This window comes from Ambystoma mexicanum, chromosome 7q (assembly GCF_040938575.1).
Source record: "Ambystoma mexicanum isolate Mex_15411 chromosome 7q, UKY_AmexF1_1, whole genome shotgun sequence".
Taxonomy (NCBI): domain Eukaryota; kingdom Metazoa; phylum Chordata; class Amphibia; order Caudata; family Ambystomatidae; genus Ambystoma; species Ambystoma mexicanum.
Genome location: NC_090941.1, coordinates 471,300,991 through 471,322,268, shown reverse-complemented (window position 1 = coordinate 471,322,268; position 21,278 = coordinate 471,300,991). Strand labels below are relative to the sequence as shown.

At 44.4% G+C, this 21,278-nt stretch overlaps 1 protein-coding gene across 9 annotated transcripts in view; it reads left to right on the top strand.

The window, feature by feature from the left end:
• Positions 1-21,278, top strand: part of ELF1 (E74 like ETS transcription factor 1) — a 917,745-nt gene that overhangs the window by 851,876 nt on the left and 44,591 nt on the right. For all 9 annotated transcript variants that reach the window (XM_069639215.1, XM_069639214.1, XM_069639212.1 and 6 more), the window contains one exon: positions 5,735-6,223. In XM_069639215.1, the coding sequence (XP_069495316.1) occupies positions 5,735-6,223 (489 nt within the window). The remainder of the gene's footprint in view (positions 1-5,734; positions 6,224-21,278) is intronic.

Genomic DNA, 21,278 nt, shown 5'->3' with positions numbered 1-21,278 from the left:
CTCCTAGATTCTACTTTGTCAGGTCTTCTTGTATTGGCTTGATTGTTGTACGTATCTCTACTCTCAAAAAATCTTCGCCGTAAATTGCTGGTGTTGGGTATTGTTCCATCTCTTTGTGGTCTCATTTTCTTTTTCTTGTTGCCTCTAATTATTCCAATTTCTTCATCTTGATCTGATTGTACAACACTAATCGATGAGTTGATTGATATGTCCTTCATTCTATTTTCTAAAGTAGAAACACACGTTTCCGTATGCTCCACTTCCTTGGCCAATCTAAGTACAACATCGAGTGTGGGATCATCTTCAGACCAAACTCTCTCCCTGACCTTACTGCTCCTGCACGCAAGCATAAATTGGTCTCTGATCCTTTCATCGAGTTGTTGGTTGAAATTGCAATTCCGGGCCATTTTCCTCAGGGCAGTAACATACTGTTCTACGGATTCTTCTTTCTCTTGAACTCGCTTCCCGAATTTGTATCTTTCTAGGATGGTGCTCATTTTCTTGTCATAGTGTTTATTGAGTTTGGCAATGGCAATTTCATACATGTTCATGTCCCCTGTTTCATCCTCTGTGAGATCAGGCAAATCCTCAAATTTCTCTTGGCCCGCTGGTCCTAAACAATGTAATAGTAGAGACTTCTTTCTTTCTATACTGTAGTTCACTCCACAAACCACATGTGCGTAATGTTCAAAAGCTTTAAGCCATCGTTTCCACGGAAGTGTAGGTTCACCAATTTCCGGTAGAAACATGTGTGGTGGCTGCACTCCTTGCATGGCCATTTTTGATTGTATTTGATTGGTTCAGGGAATCAGTCTAGGTATAAAATCCGTATAATAATTTTGCGGATGGTCGTTGAGATTGTGGAGGTGTCTTCCTCCTAACTTCCAATCTTATGCTCAGTATTAAACTACTGCGAAAACATTTTGGTAGATCCTGTTGGAGATTCTGTATCTTGTACGATATCAATTTCTTTATCTTTTCACTGTGAAGAGGAGGAGTGTGAGGAGTAATGAGGATTACTGAAGAATGTAGCGTAGAAAACTTTGTGATGTTGATTTTACTTTATTTTAAATTTCCACTGTGAAGAGGAAGATTATGAGGAGTAATGAGGATTACTGGATTACTCGACGTGGAGTAGTGCGTAGTGACGATGGAGTCTGGTATTAGCAGCAGGATCCGGTTCCGCTGGGAACACGCGACGTAGTGTGCGTAGATTACGGCAGGCAATAGATTGGCATACGGCAGGGAGCAGTGAATAAATTAACTAGTATCATCAGCTGGGCCCGCCTCCTCTGGGAACACGTAACGCGGTATGCGTAGGATGCGGCGGGTGAATGGGGCAAGGAGCAGTGAATAAATTATGTCTCTCCCATATGTGTCACGAAGAGTGGGCGGGGAAAGCACGATCGCAGCGACAGTCGGTCTGGGGAATATGCGCTGCAGGCGATCGCGGCTGGGACGCGAACCGCGTTCCTACCTGAAGTGCGGCCGGAGATCCTTCTCAACGGCCACTATTGTTTCTTCCTTTTATCCTCGTCGCCATTGAAGTAAGGAGGGGGCAAATTGAAATGATAATAGTCTTATGTATTTATTAATTAACTTTCATATGAGTATATTTAAGTAAATATCATAAATAAACAGAGGACATGAAATGTGCGTCTTCACTGCTTCGCTTCACCTCCAACTGTCCTCTCCCCACGTTCCATGCTCGTCACTTCCATTCTCCTGCACGAGCATCCTCTCGTGCAGATGCACGGGCCATTTCACATATGAAGAACCTACCTACTCAACACAGGTGCAGCCCATGACCCTGCGTACCACCCAAGGGGAGGTGATATGAAACTGTGAATGCCAGCTTGAAGGTGGTGGGGTATTTGAGAAGGAGCTTGTTGGAGAAAGGTGTTTGGAGGAGATTGGTGAGCGCAATATCTTTTGAAAGGAATGCGAGGAGGAAAGCAGTTACAGGAGGAGATTAAAGGAAATAGACCATGTGAAATGGGTGGAGTGATGTTGAGAAGGTTGGAAAAAACAGTTGGTTGTAATTCCCTAGAGGGGTGCATTTACTCTGGTTTGAGGGTGATCAGGGGGTACCCCAAAATATTTAAGGGGCGCCCCTGCAAATGGGATTCACTTTCACCATCAGGGAGTTGTTTTACCATCAGTTATACCATCAGGTCAGATGAGGAAGTTATATTGAGATGGGTGGAGGCCAGGAGGCGAGAGTTATACCATCTTGGAGAAATGTTGTTGGAGTAGTAGAAGAGAGTTATACCATTTGGAGGGAGTGATATTGTGGAGGTTGGAAGATAACGTTAACCATCTGGATGTCGTTATTTTGAGGAGGTTGGAGATGAGTTTTATCATCTGGAGTAGAGGATTGGGAGAGGTGGGAGAAGGAGAAAACTAGTACCATCTAGTTAGGAGGAAGGAGAGAAGCTAGAGGGGGAGGTAGAGATGCCAGTGAGGAGGCAAGGAGAGAGGAGGCACCACATCTAGCCAGTGAGACCAGGGAGAATCCACCAGACCAATTCAGACCAGGGCAGGGTTTAGAGGTGGGAAGAGGAATGAGTTGGTGCAACTCCACTGATGGCCAGGCAGGCTATCTCAAGGGGAGTGAAGATAGCAACACCTTGGTGACCGGGACCCTACAACAGGGAGGTGGTCAGGTGATATAAAGAGCCCGCCCCATGAGGCTAAGATCCTGGCAGAGAGGACTTTTGTTGAGAGAATCCACTGGTGGCTGCAGCTATTTGAGGAGAACCTAAGACTTTGACAGGCTGCTGGCCTGGGGGCCTCAGCGGCCCCCTACTAAGGACCCGGCAGAAGAGGGATTGGGAAGGCCAAAATCCTGCAACCCGAAGAAAAAGACCTAAGTAATGAATTGGACATTTGGGTGCATCCACGACAAGACCAGAACAAGGGCTGTTTTTATCCTTTGAGGTTTCTTTTTTGAGTTTGCCATCATTCCTTTTGGATTGCTTCACCCACCCTTCACTCCATGGTCAGGAAAGGCCACTTGTTTTATAAACTGCGGTGAGAGACTTTTCATTGTCAACCTCACAATTAGTTTTTGCCCTGCTCAGATGTGGAGGGAGGAACATCAGAGAATATTGAACCTGTTCAATTTAAGTCTTCATTTAGTTATCACTTTCTATCCCAGCAGGTGTAATCCTTTTGACACTCCTCACCTTCCTGAATCAAGTCCATTTTTTAAAAACGATATACCACTGTGTTCCACAATCCAACTTCTCTTTCTGTCTGCACTCCGCACACTCTGGGACACTTCTTAAAGGTACATCTCTCTGCAGTAGTTGTTCACACCACCTGCCAACGCAAAAGTACATGGTAGCAGTGGTAAAAGCTCATATACCCACCAATGTGTAGCTCTGCACCAACCTGGGATCTAAAGACAGTTCTAAGTAGGCTCATGTTGCCACCTTTTGGAACGGTGCACAAATGCTCATTCAGACATCTAACTGTTAAGGTTGCTTTCTTGATCGCAATCACTACAATTTGGAGAGTGCGTAAAATGAAAGCCTTGCCAGTAGATGAACCTTTCCTTACAATACCAAAGACAAAGTACTCTCCAGGGCACATCTAACATTTTCACCAAATTTAATTTAAGAACATTGTGTTAGCCAAGCCATCGAACTGTGAGGTTTCTTTAAGCAACCTTTGACAAATCTGATCAATTCGCCCCTTCTCCCCAGAGCGGAACCACCCCTTTAAGTCAAGGGAGGTGAGCCCGCTCAGCAAGACCCCCCTAGGGGTCTAGGCAAGTGGAACCTCCCTTGGTCGGATTCCCATTCCTTTACGGAACTCCTGGTCCAGAACATATTTTCCAACCTACATGGAAATTGTAATAACTGTTGTTACTTCTGTTTTGATTCCCACAAACAGGGGCATTTCTTCAAACTCTTTGGCTTCAGGTAATGCTGGATCATGGCTGAATTCCATAGTATAAGAGAAATGATACTCCCCATTTGTTTCTAATGATGCACATAAAACCACAAGGAACATTGCATCGGAGAGGAAGAATCCTACGCAGAGGCGAACTTCTGGCAGCGAAATGTCCTGGAGGGGTGGGGTACGCTAGACCACAGAACCAGTGGTAGCCTTGAGAGTGATCGAAATGCTCACAGGACTCCGGAAGGCTTACATCCAGACGGACCGAGAAGGCGAGTTCGCAAGAAAGACAGGTAAAACAACTATCCCGCCTGGTGGCGGGACCACACGGAAGCTATGGTTGGTCTGCGGCCCGTTAACCGATGCTGAGACCACACTGCAGCCGAGTGCGAGGAAGCCTGAGCTTTGCATGAGAAGTTTATTAGGTGCTGAGCCAAGCAGCAGAAGGGAAGCAAACACTCCCAAAGAGGTAACACCGGTTAGAGAGGCAAACAAAGACTTTAGAGGCTGGGAAAGCCACAAAGGTTACGGCAGCCTGATAGACCCCAGCGGGCAGATGCCCTACCTAAGTCAAGTTGAAAACAAGACTATTAGAGGCTCATAGTGCTTAAGAGAGCCCAGAGAAACCGCGAGACTTTAATATTCAAGGCTGGGGAAGCCACCAAGGCTACGGGAACTGAGAAAACCCGAACAGGCAGACGCCCTACCTAAGAGGTAACATACAAAACCCGCAGACAAGTTGTGAACTGTGTTTTGCGAGCTAGATGACCTTGTAAAACTTATGGAAAAGAGATCCAAGCGAGTGGACCAGGCAGAAGCCTTCTTTTTGTTAAGTTTTGTTAAGTGGTAGGGCCAAGTAGCTGACTAGGATTTGGACTCGGGTCTATTTCTTTCTACTTTGACAAGCACCCTTATTTCTTGTTGGTTAGGTAGGGAACTTCGTCACCATGGCAGTAGGGCTAGATAGGTGTTTTTTTTTTTTTATTCGAATAACGCATCCAGTCAACATGGCACACTGTAATCCGAGTCCTTCTTTTGGTTCGCCACAAACTAAGGTCAAATGCTGTAAGGTCCTACAAACACAGACACACATAAGATGTACACAAGGGTAGTCATGTAATTGATAGAACAAAGCAGATCCAAAAGAGCTTTCAATTATTTGTTGCCAGCATGAAAACCGTCAACCCAGTCAACATGTGGCACTGCTAGATAGATTGTATAATGTGTCTAAGAGTAATACACTAGCAAACAAACAGTTACCAGACACACCCTTAAGTACTCTCAACAAGGGTAACCTTTAATGCAGAGCAGCCATGTTAAATTCGGTGCACGAGTTCCCCCAGCATGATTGCATTGATGCACAGATAGTAACAGATTATCATGTGGGTCAGGCTTCTTTATGGGTTCCATTTTGCCATCTGTCTATATCACATCCTTCTCCAAAGTAAACACTTACTGCTCACAGGTCTAGGCACAGCATGTGCATCTAAAACTAATTCCAGGCTACAAATGAAAGACTACCAGTAATATGTTTTCTGCAGTCTAATCTGTTTTTGAGTTGCGTGCAACCATCCCAACCTCCTCACTGAATAGCAGGCAGAAGGGAAAGAATTAAATGAACAACAGCACATAAAATGTTTCATATGTTAAATGTTTTCTTTAGGAAAAAAAGAAGGGCAAGAGCAAAAGGACCCCTTAATTATGGCAACACTCAGTCAATGTGCGTGAAGTGTGGAATGCTACTACAGCCATTAATTACATGAATATGTTTTCTTTTCTATGTTTTTCTGAACGTAAATAGATACATGTTTTGATATCTTTCTTATAGGTATTATTACCAGAGAGGTATTTTGGCTAAAGTCGAAGGTCAACGTCTAGTCTACCAATTCAAAGAAATGCCAAAAGATCTTGTCTACATAGATGATGATGACCCAAACCCCAGTTCTGAGCCTCTAGATAGCCTACCCCCGGAATCATCTTTTATTTCTTCATCAGTGACAAGCGGGAACCAAACTGGCAAATCCAGAATATCGCCAAACCCTGGCGTGCGGGGGGCGCCAACTACTGTTCTAAAGTCAACAGGAAAGGCTACGCCTTCGGAATTTCAAGAACTACTTGAGACTGACCACAATCAACTGACTGTTTTGTCATCTGATATGTTGAGGACAGTGCATGCTATGCAATCATCACAACAGCCCCACCCAACTCAACTCTATCAGTCCTTGCACTTGTTGCAGACAAGGCAGTCTGTCACAGAGGCATCCACAGACTCTTTCATCCAGGATGACACATTGCAACCCCCTGTTCATAACATCAGGTAAGACTATATAAAGCAATAGAAATCTTCATATTGTTTTTTTGTAAGAGTCCTGAATTTTCCAATTATCTGTAGGTGGAGTGACATAACAACTACACATGCTTCATGTAATTGTGTTTATATTTTACACTGTTCAGTGGGAAAATAGGCTTTTCTTTTTAAATTCTTGCGCTGGTAGCTCCCTTGGGGATTACTCTAATCACCTTCACACTGCAGTGCTTGCTTCCCTGTATTATTCATCTCCTCCCATCCAGTTACCTATTAGAGTTGTGTTTTTTTAAGCTTACAACCTGCATTATGCATCTCAGTAGTCAAGGCATTCGACAACAAACATGGCTTTTGAATAGCCGATTGTCCTGTGTAATTATCTTCCTCTTGCAAATGTCCCTCTCGCATCACTCAATCATTTGTTAACTTGTTCACTTATTCACGTGTGCAGTGCAGCTTTTACAATTTACATGGCCTCTTGGCACTTTGACTCCTGCAATTAAAAAGGTGATGTTATAGATGGGTTAGTTGTAGCAGAATTAAACTAGGTGAGCTTGCTATTCGATCTGCTGTGCGAGGCAGGCACAGGTACGTAATTTCACCAAAATGCCAGTGGTAGTGGAAGTGACATCACATGGCCTTTGAACTCTAATGACATCACAGGAATCGATGTCATTTGACTCCACCCCGAAGTAACATCACAGGAAGCGATGGAAAACGACCTTACACCCCTTGACAAAACAGGAAGTGGCATCACATAGCATTGTTCCTAAGTACACTACAAATAATATGGTTATATTATATAACTATAATGTGATATACATTTCATACAAGAATGGATCACCATATGTATCGTTAATATCAGTGTGTATAGGCCCATTTTAAATGCATGCAGACGTACAAGGCCAAATGATAATGATGTATTATTATATAGCACTTATGCTTAAGCGCGTTGCATAGAACAAATATACATACATTATCACCCCAACCTATGTTGGTACTCATTTATCAACCTCGGAAGGATAAAAGGATGAGTTGAGGTGTTTAAGAACACACTAAATCAGTGACTCACACCCTGAAGTGTGCCTTTAATGAGTCTAGCAATTATTGTATAGAAATCCAGAAAGACATATTATTTGTTATTCCTATTCTTTCTTATTTAGGGTCACTGCTCGAAGTGTTACACTTTTGCTACCCCCTGTTTTTTTTAAAGAGGTGTAAACGAGAAATCCAGCCACTCCTGAAACAAAGAGCCACATAACACTGGCCACAGCCAAGGAGCTTACATCTAAAACTCAGTGACTCACACCCTGAAGTGTGCCTTTAATGAGTCTAGAAATTATTGTATAGAAATCCAGAAAGACATATTATTTGTTATTCCTATTCTTTCTTATTTAGGGTCACTGCTCAAAGTGTTACACTTTTGCTACCCCCTGTTTTTTTTTAAGAGGTGTAAACGAGAAATCCAGCCACTCCTGAAACAAAGAGCCACATAACACTGGCCACAGCCCAGGAGCTTACATCTAAAAGAAAAAAAAGTTTAAATTTTTTTAGGGGTTGCAAGGGACACCTCAGGTGAAACAGCTGCGATCCCCAAATGACGTCCCTTGGCACACAGTGTTTTATCATTACCTGTGTGCATGTGTGCTTTGTGGGTAGTAGGCATTAGTGTTTTACTGAGAGTTGGTGTGCAGCATGACAAAGCTGGTCTCCTGTGAGCAAGTTAATTTTGGGTATGTTGAGGTGGCGAGGGTGGGTAAGAGGGTGGGGAGTTTAGCAAGTGCACTAATTGTGTGTTGTTTGCTACTGGAGGCAGGAAGGCAGATGGTGGGTGCTATTGTAGAGCTGGTTGGGTCTCAATTAGGGTAGCTGGTGAGTTAGCTGTTAGCAACAGATTATAATTGCAAATTCTACATAGCACAGCAAAGGTTACCAGCACTGTGTCACTCACCAGTTTTGAGTCATTTTGTGTCCACACTGTACCTCTGTTTAGTTCAGTTCATCATATCCTGGTGACATCCTCCCTGCGTCCGTACTCGAGACCTTTCCGACTGAAGCACTACTCCCGTACCTGACAATCATCAAGATCCTTCCGACTGAAGCGCTCCTCCTGTACCTGACCATCACCAAGACCCTTCCGACTGCCACACTCCTCCAATACCTGACAATTATCAGGAGCTCCATAATGCAAGGCACCTTCCCCTCGAACCTGTAGACTGGACAAATCCTCCCGCTTCTCAAGAAACCAACACTGGACCCTGATAACCTCAGCAACTACCGCCCCATCACCCATCTTCCCACCGATGCAGTCACCCTGTGTGAGAATACACAACACTTATCTGCTTGGTATTAGGTAACCCACCTTTTAGTATAGGTCTGTACTACACACATTGGTAGTGTGACTGAGCAGCCAGGCCTATCTCAAGAGGGGTAAATGTAAGCTGTAAAGATGTAGCAATGAAATTCGTAAATATAAATAGCCAAGTAACACTTACACTCAAGGTTTCTGTTATTAATAATTATTTATTTAATTAACATACATTTTTTAAATAAGCGGTCTTTAAAAAGGCAATTCATGCAACAATGTAAATATACTTTAAAATCACTTTTCAGAATCAGAACAAGTTAGTGGATAATCTTTGGATTTACTTCTTACACAATTCCTACACCATGAGGCGACTTCAATCACCAGGACAGTAATGGCATTTATATATCAGACTAGTTATACTTTGCAGATTCTGAGGTTTGCAGAAAGGAAAGGTTTAAGGAAGGAAAAAGGTTAAACACTTTCTCGGGATATGTGAGGACAACTAAATCTTCCAATGAATGTCTAGATAAGCCTTTCCCAGCAGTAACAGTCTAAAACAAGTTACCACCTATGAGGGACAAACATTATCAACGTGAATGGGCTAGAAGGGACAAACATTATCAACGTGAATGGGCTAGAAGAGTATGCAGGAAGCCAGGACAGCCCAAGTCAATTGGAAACATTCTGTTAGGGAGAATTCTCAGAAATGTGCTAATTCCCTTCTACCTTAGAGACCCCCAGCTCTTTTGCTGGACTTTAGGACTTTTAATTTTCATCCCGAAGAGAGTGAGACCTTTTTCCCATTCGCTCATGCATTTTTATTAGATGTGATCTCTGTGTTTCTTTTGGTTTTGGAGTCTGACAAACTCCACAGGCATCATCCTCTCAAATTGAGACACACAGCCCCTTCCGTGCAGTGGCACAGGGAAGTCATTTAGATTTCCCAAAGGTATAAATACCTTCTCTTGGATAAACTACTGTTTCCAAGAGCAGTAAAGTGAAATTGATTTTAGTTACCTTTTGTAACTTTGTAGACCCAGCACACACTATCTTCTATAGGGCGCTGGAGGGGTTACTTAGTATCCTCTTTGTCTACTTTCTCGTGTAACATTTTTATGTTACCCTTTGTACAATTAATGGCTGGTGGCAGTGGTTTACTTTTTCCTACCATTGTGTTTTTAACACGGGCTGTGTTCGCAGCTGCAGTTTAGCACCCATGGGTGCCCTTTTTGTAAAAATGGCCCTGGTCTTCTTTTTTTGACATTTCTTGTTGGAAAGATACTTCTTGAGATTTACTCTGCGTGCCAAACCAGGTTTGGTCCCTTTGTTCTTTTTGTCTTTGGCGGGGGTTCACTGGTGAAGACCGCCTCTGGCTCCAGCATGTCTGGCGGGGCGGGACAGGAAGCGAGGGAGAATCCCGAAACTCCCTGTGCTTAGTCTCCTTGGTTACAGGAATGCACCCAAGGGTGATTGTCTGGCTGGCTGGCTGGCTCGCTGTCCTTGGAGGACAGCCACCCTGCTGTGTGACTGACAGCTAGGCTGTGAATGATTGGGAGAAACTTGCATAAAAAGGCAAGGTCTTTTGCAAGGAAGGCAGAGTCGACCACTGCAAGGCATAAATTAGTTTTCATAAATTGATTAGCAGAGTTTGCTAATTAAAATGTTTTTGATTAGCAAACAGACCACTTTGATTAGCAACTGTGTACTAATATTAATGTCACTGGATGTTATTTGTACCTAAGGCATGAAATGAGCAACAATACAGTAGTTTTGCTTACTGCTGAAATAAGCCATTTGTGAGGAGTCAGGCCTTGCAAATGGTTTAATCTTCAGCTAGACTTGCAGGTCGGGTTACTTAGTTTACCTATTCAACCTAAGAGCAATGCACTCGACCCATAGCAATGGAGGACAACAAATGTATAATGCGATTTCTGTAAAATGGTGCATGTCACTACAAACCCACTTTATGTTTGGCACATTGCTGCCACCCAGTCTAGTCATGCACAGTGAAACTTGTATTTGACATTTAGTGCAAACAAAGTAGATGTTAAATAAAAGTTTCAAACATCTCTTGTAAATGCTACTCGCCCTTCATAAAATCTACTCTGAATGGGCGAAACAACTTTGCGAGCCATAGATGAGTGTTTGTAAAATGTAAAAGGTTAGCTGCATGAATGGACACAAATAAATAGATATGATTAAAAAAAAGGCTCTAAAAACAGTTTGGCCAGCTGTCTTCTGCAGGTGGTAAGATATAATACAATCATAAAACAAAGGGAGCTCTAGAGGCCAACTACAGTGTTTGATATTGCAGTCGATCTGTAGATCTACAGAATGGATGGATCTATTGATCACTATTTTGCATAAGCATTTAGTTCGCTTTGTGTATTTATTATTTACAATGAAAGAGAGAGTGGATTGCATAGCAATCAGAGAACGGGCCAAACTAGGTGGAATATTGTAGTTTGTGGTCATGTCACTTTCAGGGCACCTGGTATAAAGCAACAGGGTGATAATATAGAATGTCAAGGAATATGGGTTTGATCATGGGTTGAGTACTAGTTACAAGATGTATGCAACCTGCAGGTTACAGAACTAGGTTTGCCATCAAAAGCATTAAATCATGTGATAATGTACATTTTCAAACGTTCACTAGTCAACATGTTGCATCTTCCCCAACAAAATGAAATATAGTGGACACTATGAAATTCAGATACACTAACCTAAACTTTAAAGCATGGACGTTTTAAAAGATATAAAGTTAACACATCCTTGTCTGTGCCAGACAGAATATAAAAAGTTTAACAAAAGTATCATCCCGATTACTTCTGGCATGCAATAATTTTCAAATCAATTCTTGCACTCCTACACATGGCTTTGGCACTCACGAGTGGAGGAGACGATTACTGCTGCACGTTCGATTCCATTAGCACTTGAAGTGAACATTGAAAAGAGGGTTAAGAGGGCACCAACGGCAAGTGAGGAATACAGGGCGAGCTGTGCTTTCATTTAAGAGGGCAACTTAATAGCAAACTTTGCTACACAAGTGTTCATTTGCTCAGCAAAACTACAGAATTGAATAGCAAATTGCTGTGCAACACTGCTTATTTTATGCCTTGCACTGGATGAAAGAATCTGAAGAAGAACTTGGAAGAGAAGCTTGCTGCAACTCCTGGACCGTTGGTTTGCCCGGTGAAGCCCTGCTGTAGTGCTGAAGCTCCAAATTTTCCTCGACTAGAGAAGACATGCAATGAACGACTTCTCCGCTTGGGTTGGTGGGACCAATCGACCCCAAGAAGAACTCGACTGAAACCCCTCTCTCTGCTGGCTGTACGTCCATTGCTGCTGCAGGAGCCGAGTGCCAGGGGACAGGAACACCAGAATCAAGTGCATCATTTTTAAGCCGGATCTGAGCTCCATGAAGTTCCTCCAGACTCCCTAGAAGCAGGGCTGACCAAGCCAGAGCCACCTTAACAGAGTGCTGGACCCCAGAAGCAAGGAAATTCCCCAAGGTGTCCAAGAACCACAATGGTGCTATTTGCCAGTAGCTGAAACTGCAAAGTGCTGCTGATCTGAACTTTGCCCATTGCTGCCCCAGACCTTCGTATCGTCGTGTAGGAGTCCCCAGACGTCCTCCCTCTTGTCCCCACGACTAAGGCCCAAGAACAACAGGATCAGCAGGAACTACAACAGGAACAGAAGCCAGCTGAAACCATTTCTTCAGACCTAAGGTACTGTGAACTAAGGGGTACTTACCTCTTGTTGTGTAGCTTGCTTGCTCTCAGTTGAGACTTGCATTGGCTGCCCTTTGCAGAGTTGCATGCAGCTTTACCTTTCACAAGCCTCCCAGCTTGTGGCCCAACAGTGATTTATCTTTCAACAAAACTCTCTATAAGATTGTGCAATACTTTTTACTTACCTTCGAGAAGTGCCTCAGCTCCCCTAGACTTTGCCCAAGTGACATTGGCTGTCCTGGCTCCTTGAAGACTCTTCTAACCTCTGACTTTGTGTTTGATCTGTCCCTCCAAAATGTCATGCATTCCTTACTTGTATAGCTGGGAAAGGGTTAATCTACATTGCATTGGGGTGAGGGGATCAAAAGTGCATACCTGTTTGAGAAACTTGTTAACGATTGTTTCCTACCCTAACCTTTCCCTTTTTGCCACCACTACAGTATTACCAATTCAGTGTGAAAAGTGATATACTAATGTCCACAGTGTCCTTGCTATTGAAGTCACCTGAGTGTGTAGGAATCTCTGCGTGCCATTCCGAAAGGGTATCTACTTACTTTATTGAATGGAAGGAGTATTTTGAAGTGTATTTTTATTGTTGGCAATTGCTCCCTTCCAAAGAAGGCTGATTTTAAAACTGACTGTGAAATTAATAAATAATTATTTAATTAAGAAACCTTGAGTATAAGTGTTATGTTGGAACTTGTCACTGTGAAACTATGTTGCAACCCTAAAGCTCACATTGACCCCTCTTGAGATAAGCCTGGCTGTTCAGTCACACTACCAACTTGTGTAGTACAGGCCTATACCAAAGGTTGGGTTGCCTATTGGCAAGAGGACAAGGCTGGCGTAGTCTCCCGCAGGGTTACTACATACATTCTGCCTAACACAGTCTATGGAGCTGAGGCACTTTTTAGAATCAAAGTATTGCACAAAGTTATAGAGCTTGTAGAAAAATCACTTGTAGGGTCACAAGCTGTTAAGCCTGTGAAAAGCGGAGTCGGAATCAACTCTAAAGGTAAGCCACTGCAAATCTCAACTGAGAAAAGCACAGATAAGAGACAATGACGTAGGTACCCCAAGTCTAAACAGTACCTCTGGTTTGAAGAAAAGTGGTCCAGCTGGAGTCTGTCCTTTTGCAGTGTTGCAGAACCTGGGTTCATAAGCCTCAGTCATGGGGACAAGAGGGAGAACGTCTGGAGGGCTCCTGCGGCAGAACTTTGGAGGTCATCGGCAACTACAGGCTCTTTTCGGTCGAGTGGCACTTAGCGATTTTAGCGCTTAGTAAACAACACTGTTGCAGATCTTGGATACCGGTTGGGCTTCCTTCACTCCTTGGGTCCTGCACTCTGGTGAGGGGACTCGAGCTCTGGTCGTCCTGCTTCTGGAGAGTCCTTAGGAGACTCTTGGAGCTGCTAGCCAGATTTCAGACGTTGCACTCGACTACAGATTTCTCTACCCCCGGCAATCCGTTCTTGCAGATGCGAAGAAGTACAGCCAGTCGGGGAAGGTAGTCCAGTGGAGTTCGTCTTGAGGTTAGTTGGTCCTACTAACCCAAAGGAAGAAGTCGTCCCTTCCAGAGCTTCTTTGTCAAATTGAAAAAGGAGTTTCAGCACAGCAGCAGGGCTTCACCTTGCAATTCAAAGGTCCAGGAGGACGCAGCAAGCTTCGTTCATGGTTTCTTCGTCGGGTGTTTCTCTAGTGGTCGACTCTGCCTCTAATCCTAAAACCCTTGCTTTTTAAGCAGGTTTCTCCCATTCATGCACAGCCTAGGCTGTCATTCACACAGCAGGGTGGCTGTCCTAGAAGGACAGCCAGCCAGCTAATCAGGACTGGTTGCATTCAGGCATTCCTGAGACAAAGGACAGGGGAGTTTCGGGAACCTCCCTCACATCCTGACTTTCCAGACACACTAGAGCCAGAGGCGGGCTTCCAGGTTGAAGCCAGCCAAAGGCAAAACAAACAAAGGGCTCAAATCTCCCTCAACGCACACAGAGTAAAACCCAAGAAAGATCTCACAAACAGAAAAAGGGGAAAAAAGAAGACCGGGCCATTTTGACAAAATGGTCACCCATGGGTGCTATACTGCAGCTGGGGATTCAGACTGCGGTAGAAAAGCACAATAGTAGGAAAATTAAACCACTGCCACCGGCCATTTAAAGTAGTACGGGTAACATAAAATGTTTTACATGAGAATGTAGGATAAGGGGCTACGAGGTAACCCCCGAGCACTCCACATAAGATGGTGTGTGCTGGACCTACAAAGAGAAAAGGTAAGTAAAGTCAATTTCACTTTACTATTCTTGGGAACAGTAGTTCACACAAGAAAAGGTATTTAACCCCTTTGAGAAATATAAAGGATTTCTCTGTAACACTGCACTGAAGGTGCTGTGTGTCACCATACACAAAGTAGATGCCTATGGAGTTTGTCAGACTCCAAAAACAGTGGAAACACATAATGCAATTCAGGTCAAAACACATGAGAAAGTGAGAAAAAGGGAATTAGCACAGAAATTTGAATCCAATAACCTCCTTCAGTTTGACATATCTGGCTTCAAACACTGACGCAGCACAGAAAGCGCTACCATCAAGGTGATCGACGAGGGAACTGCTTTGAACCCTCCTCCCTACACACAGCCTCCACCAAAACACAGATGACACGTAGATCTACCTCAAGATATCCACCATCAAAGACATACACAGGCTCAGTGCATGCCTCACATTGATCCAGTCATGGATGTCCAGTGCTTACCTGAAGCTCAACCCCTCCAAGAAAGAATTCCTACTGCTGACCAACAACACTGAACACCCTGACCTCCACACCAGGCTCTCTTCTATGAACCTCAAGAACTTCAGATCCCAACTGGCCACCTACGCTAAGTCCCTTGGGTTTGACATCGACAGACACCTCACCTTCCAACACCACATAGCAATGAAGACACAAACAGGTTGGTATCAACGTTCTCTCCTGTGGAAAATCAAGTAAGTCATCCCAAAAAACAACGGCTGCCCAAGCCTTGGTCCTCTCGCAACTGGATGATGGCAATGCCCTGTTGGAAGGCCTTTGGGCGACTACGATGGCACCCCGGAGATGTGTCCTGCATGCAACAGAACCACTCATCAAAGGAATTTGACCACATCAACCGACCCTAATCGAACTGCACTAGCTCCCGATGCAAGCCCATATCCTCTTCAAATCCTGTTGCATCATCTATAAGGCTGCCACCCTGAAGTCCCGAAGCAAAGAGGAACTCAGCATCCCTTGAGGCAATGCTTCGGATAATATTTTGAGGTGGGAGTATTTTACTCCATATTTTTAGAATTAGAGTAAAAGCAATTTCAAGAGAGTAAAAAACGGTTTTCTAATGTACAAAAGAGTAAAAGGTTTACAACATCCATCCAACGTACACATACATTTAAAATAAAAGGTATAGAAGACAGGAAATAAAAAAGTCCTTGTAAAACGTTTTGATCTTGCTTCAAACAATTTATCGTCGTTGTGGTAAATGGGCCCCGACACAATAACTTGTAGGTACAGCCTGTGTCTACATGGTATTGTGTAGGAGACCATTTACCATGAGTCTAATAAATTGTCATATGGCATATGGCTGCTGCTCCTAGGGCATGGAATGACCTTCCTCTGGAGTTAAGAGGTATTGACTCAACTGGTGTCTTCAAAAGAAAGCTGAAGAAATTTCTGTTTGCCTAAGGAGAAGACCCTCTGTTTTATTATTCCTCTATAATCGGTCATTGCCTACAGAGATTTCCCTTTTCTTTTGTGTTATGTTGCGCCCTTAAGCCTACGGGTCCATGGACCACGCACTATAAATCTATAAAAGTAAAGTAAATGTAATAATAACTAAGACAGACTGTGGGCCTCATTCCGAGTATGGCGTTAACCAATGGCGCTATTAACGCCTTGGTTGACGCCGTACCCGGACCGGCAGCGCCTTGGTGGATGGCGGAATCACCGCCCCATTCCAAGGTTGGCGGGGCGGTAATTCCCCATTCACCAAGGCTCTTCCCCATTCCCGAATGAGCCCCCATAGGGCTCAATGGGTATGGGGAAGATGCAAATAACGGTGACCGTTCATTACGGTCACCGTTATTGGCTTGGAGGCCCCTTTGCGCCCTCGACTTTAACACCTGCTCAAAGCAGGCGTTAAGGGCGAGGGCGCAGAGGGAACTCGGAGTATGGCGGTAAGGGATTACCGCCACCGGTCTCGTTACCGGTGGCCGCTATCCCTTACTGCCATACTCGGAATGAGGCCCTATGACTATTGGTACACAAACTGTCAACACTAGTCAAATGAAGCTGCCATACTGCCATACTGAGCTATCTTACCCATAGCTGAAGGTGTGCTATGTAAATACATCTTGCTAGATACCTGTCATCTGTTGTTAATGAAAACAATAGGGTGGAGATGCTGTAAAAAGTGACGCATTGGGGCTCATTACAAGTCAGACGGCAGCCTGCCGGTGCTATCAACGGGTTGCCCCGGACTGTAACACCATTTCCAGAGCCCGATATCCCGGTGCCACCGGGACATTACAAGTCCCAGTGGCCTGGGATGTCAGGCGCGGAAAAATGTTAGTCCCCATTCCCGTGGAGTCCTAAAGGAAATGGGGACTCGGAAGCACCGGCACCATTATTAATGGTGCCGGTGCTTCCATGACAACTGTGCCTACCGGGCTGTTGCGCCCGGCAGATCAGACCTGCCACGTGCAATGGCGCCGCCAGGCACAGTTGTAGTCTGCCAGTCCGGAAAGGGTGCCGGTACAATGCTACCGGCACCCTTATTTCCAGACTGGCAGACTTGTAATGAGACCCATTGTGAACTTTTGCTATGCCAATAACAATTGTATTGTTATCTTTGCTGAGGCAGCCCTTGGATTGGGGAAGTAAGGGAGGTGATCCTATGCCTAGAGGCCACCCTAAACCAGACGACCAGCCCAGGAGGCCTTGTAGTCAAGACTTGATTTTGCTGGATGATTTTAATCCCCCACGATAAGACTTCTTCAATCTTACTGCAAATCCTCCATGCCCTGACAACTGTTTTCAGTGTTCTTTTATACGTTTGTTTTATTTTAATTTCATGATGTTCTTTTGTGGTATTTAAGCCATAATGGTGCATAAGCACGTTTCCGTCTAGTGGTTAACCTGTCCGCTGAGGTATGGATTCAGACCTTGCTTTTAGTTCTGGTTAATCACTTCAACAAATGGTATGATTCTGAAGAAATCATGTTTTTTAGGGAAAAGGTTTATTGAAGGCTCCAACACCTTTCTCTTTTACTGTTATGTAGGTGACAAATATGGCTCCTTAAATGTAATCATAATTATCAATATTCCATTTTGCTGCTTGTAGAGTGCAGGCCAACACTGTGATTTCCCTTGAGTGTCCCTTCGGCCTACACCCTCAGAGACAGATCGCAGGGGCCACTGGAGGGATGGCAAAAGGGCTTTCAGTTGCCTCGGGGGAAATTGCCAAACGCTGATGATGCCATTAGCTTTGTGTTAAGGAGAGAGGGAGGATGGGAATGATGGAGGGCTTCAACATTGCTGCAAACTACCCAAGAGGTGGGAGAGGCAGAGAATTCATGGGTAGCGCCAGCCTGGCTCTAAGAGCCAAACATGGGCCAATCTAGCAAAAGAAGGGCACTGCTAGTGCTAGTGCAGGGTTGCCAGGGCCACAAGTCTGAGTAATGACAAGGAATGCCCACTAGAAGAAAGAAATGTATTTCTTTATTTATTTGGAATTTATTACAGCGCACAAAACCCTGAGGCATCTAGGCGCTAGTTACAGAAAGTGCATGTTTGCATTTGAAACAAATCATATGGTACAAATCAGGTGCAGCAAATGGCTGTAAATACTACAGGTAGGTAAGATTCAGCACACCGCAAAGCTGTGAGTATCTCAATAGGTGGTTGCAGGTCGGTAAAGTTCGGCACAGCGCAAGGCTGTAAATGTCACAATAGGTGTTTGCATGTAGGTAAGATTCAGCACAGCGCAAGGCTGTGAGTGTCACAATAGGTGGTTACAGGCAGGTAAAGTTCGGCACAGCGCAAGGCTGTGAATGTCACCATAGGAGGTTACTGAAGAGTAAGAGAACAGATATAGCGAGGAGTAGGATAGTGAATTGAACTAGCTTACCATGAAGGAGTATGCTGCACTGTTGATGTCGGGAGACAGAGCCAGTAGAGATCTCCTCGGCCACATGTATTTCAGGCATGGTATTGGGAGCACGCTCAGGCCCGATCAGGCAGTGGACATGGAGCAGACAGGGCCTGCGTCACCCTGGTGGAAAAGAGGATGCGAGTAGCCAATCCAGAGCCATGTTTACATGGTTCCTATGGCAACCCTCTGAGGCACTCCGGTTCAGAGGAGGAGGGCAGCCATTGATAAATGGAAACATACCCGTGAATGCCATATAGCGGCCGGGTGGCAGGTACAGATGAAATTCAATACCCCGCGAATGTGTAGAAGTTGCATTCACCAACAGCGGTGCAATTTCAAGTGAGGAGAAGAAAAGTGTGCCGTGGATCCCGCTCCATGTGCAATAAAGAGGTTCCGGTGCACCCAAGGTAATGCGGCTGGTGGAGCATGGAGTAAGGCGACCCACGCGCTTCCAGTGTTAGGTGAAGAATAGGTCAAGCAAAATTGGTCAAGAAAATACATTGATAAATAAAACAATAAAGCAACCTCATTGATACATGGTTAACGCCACAGCTACACATACTGACAAACATTTCCTCTGTACTGACTTTTTCATCTTCAAAAACAGGCATTTAGCTCACTTATCATCCTTACTTTTTAATTGAGCAACAAGTGCACTCATCTTTCATTTAAAGTTCTCTTCAGCCACAGTTGGCAACAAAGACTGACGCAGGGTGCTTGTGAACTCCTACCTTATCTCATTGTGTAATTGAGCAGTAAGTGCTTTTTGAAGGTGCATTTAAATGCTGAAAAATGAATATGGTTTATTTCAACCAAACTCCACTCATTTTTTTGTTGTTGCTTTCAGCTGTTTCATATTGTATTTACCCCACGTATTGCTCCAAGACAGGTTTCATCTCTCACCCTACTTAGCTCTGCTTCGTGCATGCTGAGAGTTTATCTTACTCTCAGAAACTGTTTTTATAGCTGCTGTTGTCCCTCTGCGAGTCCCGTGACCTTCTTAATGGATCCTAATGCATAGGAATACAGCGGATACGTTGGTCAAAGGACCTACTTGAATGCACCAGAGAGGTGCGTTCAACTGGGTCTCCTGGCCCAAATCGCCAAATTCTGTAGTTTTTCTGCATCGCATATCTGTGAAGTGTAATGAATCAGGAATAAGACTCGCACACAGAGGCATTGTGATGTTTGCTAAAGACTTTTATTAAAGTAAAAAAGGGTTGGAGAAAGACCTATCTCACCCTATCACTATGAGGGGTTTCCATGCCTCAATGAAACTAAAGGATGTCAGTGTCAGATTGTCCAAAAATAAAGAGTTCTCCGTCCTGTGTACAAAATCCTATTCTGACCCTTACAAGCTAAACTCAAAGAAATATACAAAAGCTAAAGTCTTGCAGCTCGCCATCTGTAGCTATTCCAATGTTGCAACACAAAATTCCAAAAAGGGTGTACAAACAAACAAATGTCCAAATTTCAACAAAGTTCCATGATCCTCGTGCAGGGGAGGGGTCCCTTCTCCTGAGTTTCTCAGCTTCTTCCCATCTTAAAGTCACAGTTAATTTCCCAGTACTTCCACACTTTCTTCACCTTTCAAACCAAGAGGTATGGTTCCCTCCCCTTGGGTTTCCGACTTCCCATAGGCTTGCCTGGTATACTCTCCTGCTAGGACTTTTCAGTGTTCGCTGTATTTGGCTGCAGGTCCCAGACTCTCAATCACACTGCCTGGTTTATTCTCCTGCCAGGTCTTTGCAACATTCAGTTCCAAGGGGCATGAAACTTCCCTTGAACCTTCACCTTCACTGTGCCTGAGATACTCTCCTGCCAGGACTTTACAATGTTCTCTGTATTTGGATGCAGGTCCCAGACTCGCAATCACACTGCCTGGTTTACTGTCCGGCCAGGTTTTTCACAATCTTCATCACCATTAAGGACACAAGGGAGTCTGCGCTCCAGCAGAAGTAAGGACATGTGAAGACTTGAATTTCACGTGTGCAGGAAGGAAAGAACCAGAAGAAAGGCGTTCTCTGTCTATGCCCCAAGAGTTTGGAACCTCCTCCCCGTCAACACCAGACTCGACCCATCGCTTTTACAGTTCAGGAAAGAGCTCAAGTCCTTCCCCTGCAAGCAATGGCTCCTGTTTAACACCTAAGTCTTCACACCCTCCACTCCCCACCCTACCTGAGCCAGTGATCTGCTCCTCACGGTTTTCTTCCCTGGTTCCTTGTAGATCCGTTGCTGCCAATTGCCCGCCCTCCCCTGTTAGCTGCCCGCTGCCTTTTTCTGTGCTTCTCTCACTGAGTTCTACCCCTGTGATTGTAAAACGCTCTGCTGCTTCCTGAAGATAGGTCCACACTCGATAAATTCCATAATAACAATAATAATAATTGTAGTTGTGTGACATGGCTTAGCTTTGTGCAGAGTGGGGTAGCCTTTAATTGAGTCATGACATGCTTCAGAGTATGTGATGATTAAAGAACATATGCCTCAGTTAGCAAAGTCGCAGCTACACCACATTAAGGGCTTGGTTGAAGGTGTAATAGCTCCCAGAGGATGATTACAACAGCCTGAAGAAAGTCTGAGGCTTTATCGGTTCTGTAGTCATTTCCTTAATGTTTGTAGTAGAACTCTAAGCTACAAGCTATTTCCAGGATTAGGATATGTGAGTCATAGGACCGACATATGTGGGGCCTACCCTCATTTGATTGTGCCAGTAATAAACGCTAGCTAGCTTTACTACACCATCTGGATGTTTGTGTGGATTGATGGGCTTCTGGGTCTAAGTATTAGTGTTTCCCCTGGCTCCTCCGCACACAGACCCATTCCCAGAACAGCTACCCTTTCACCTGTAACAG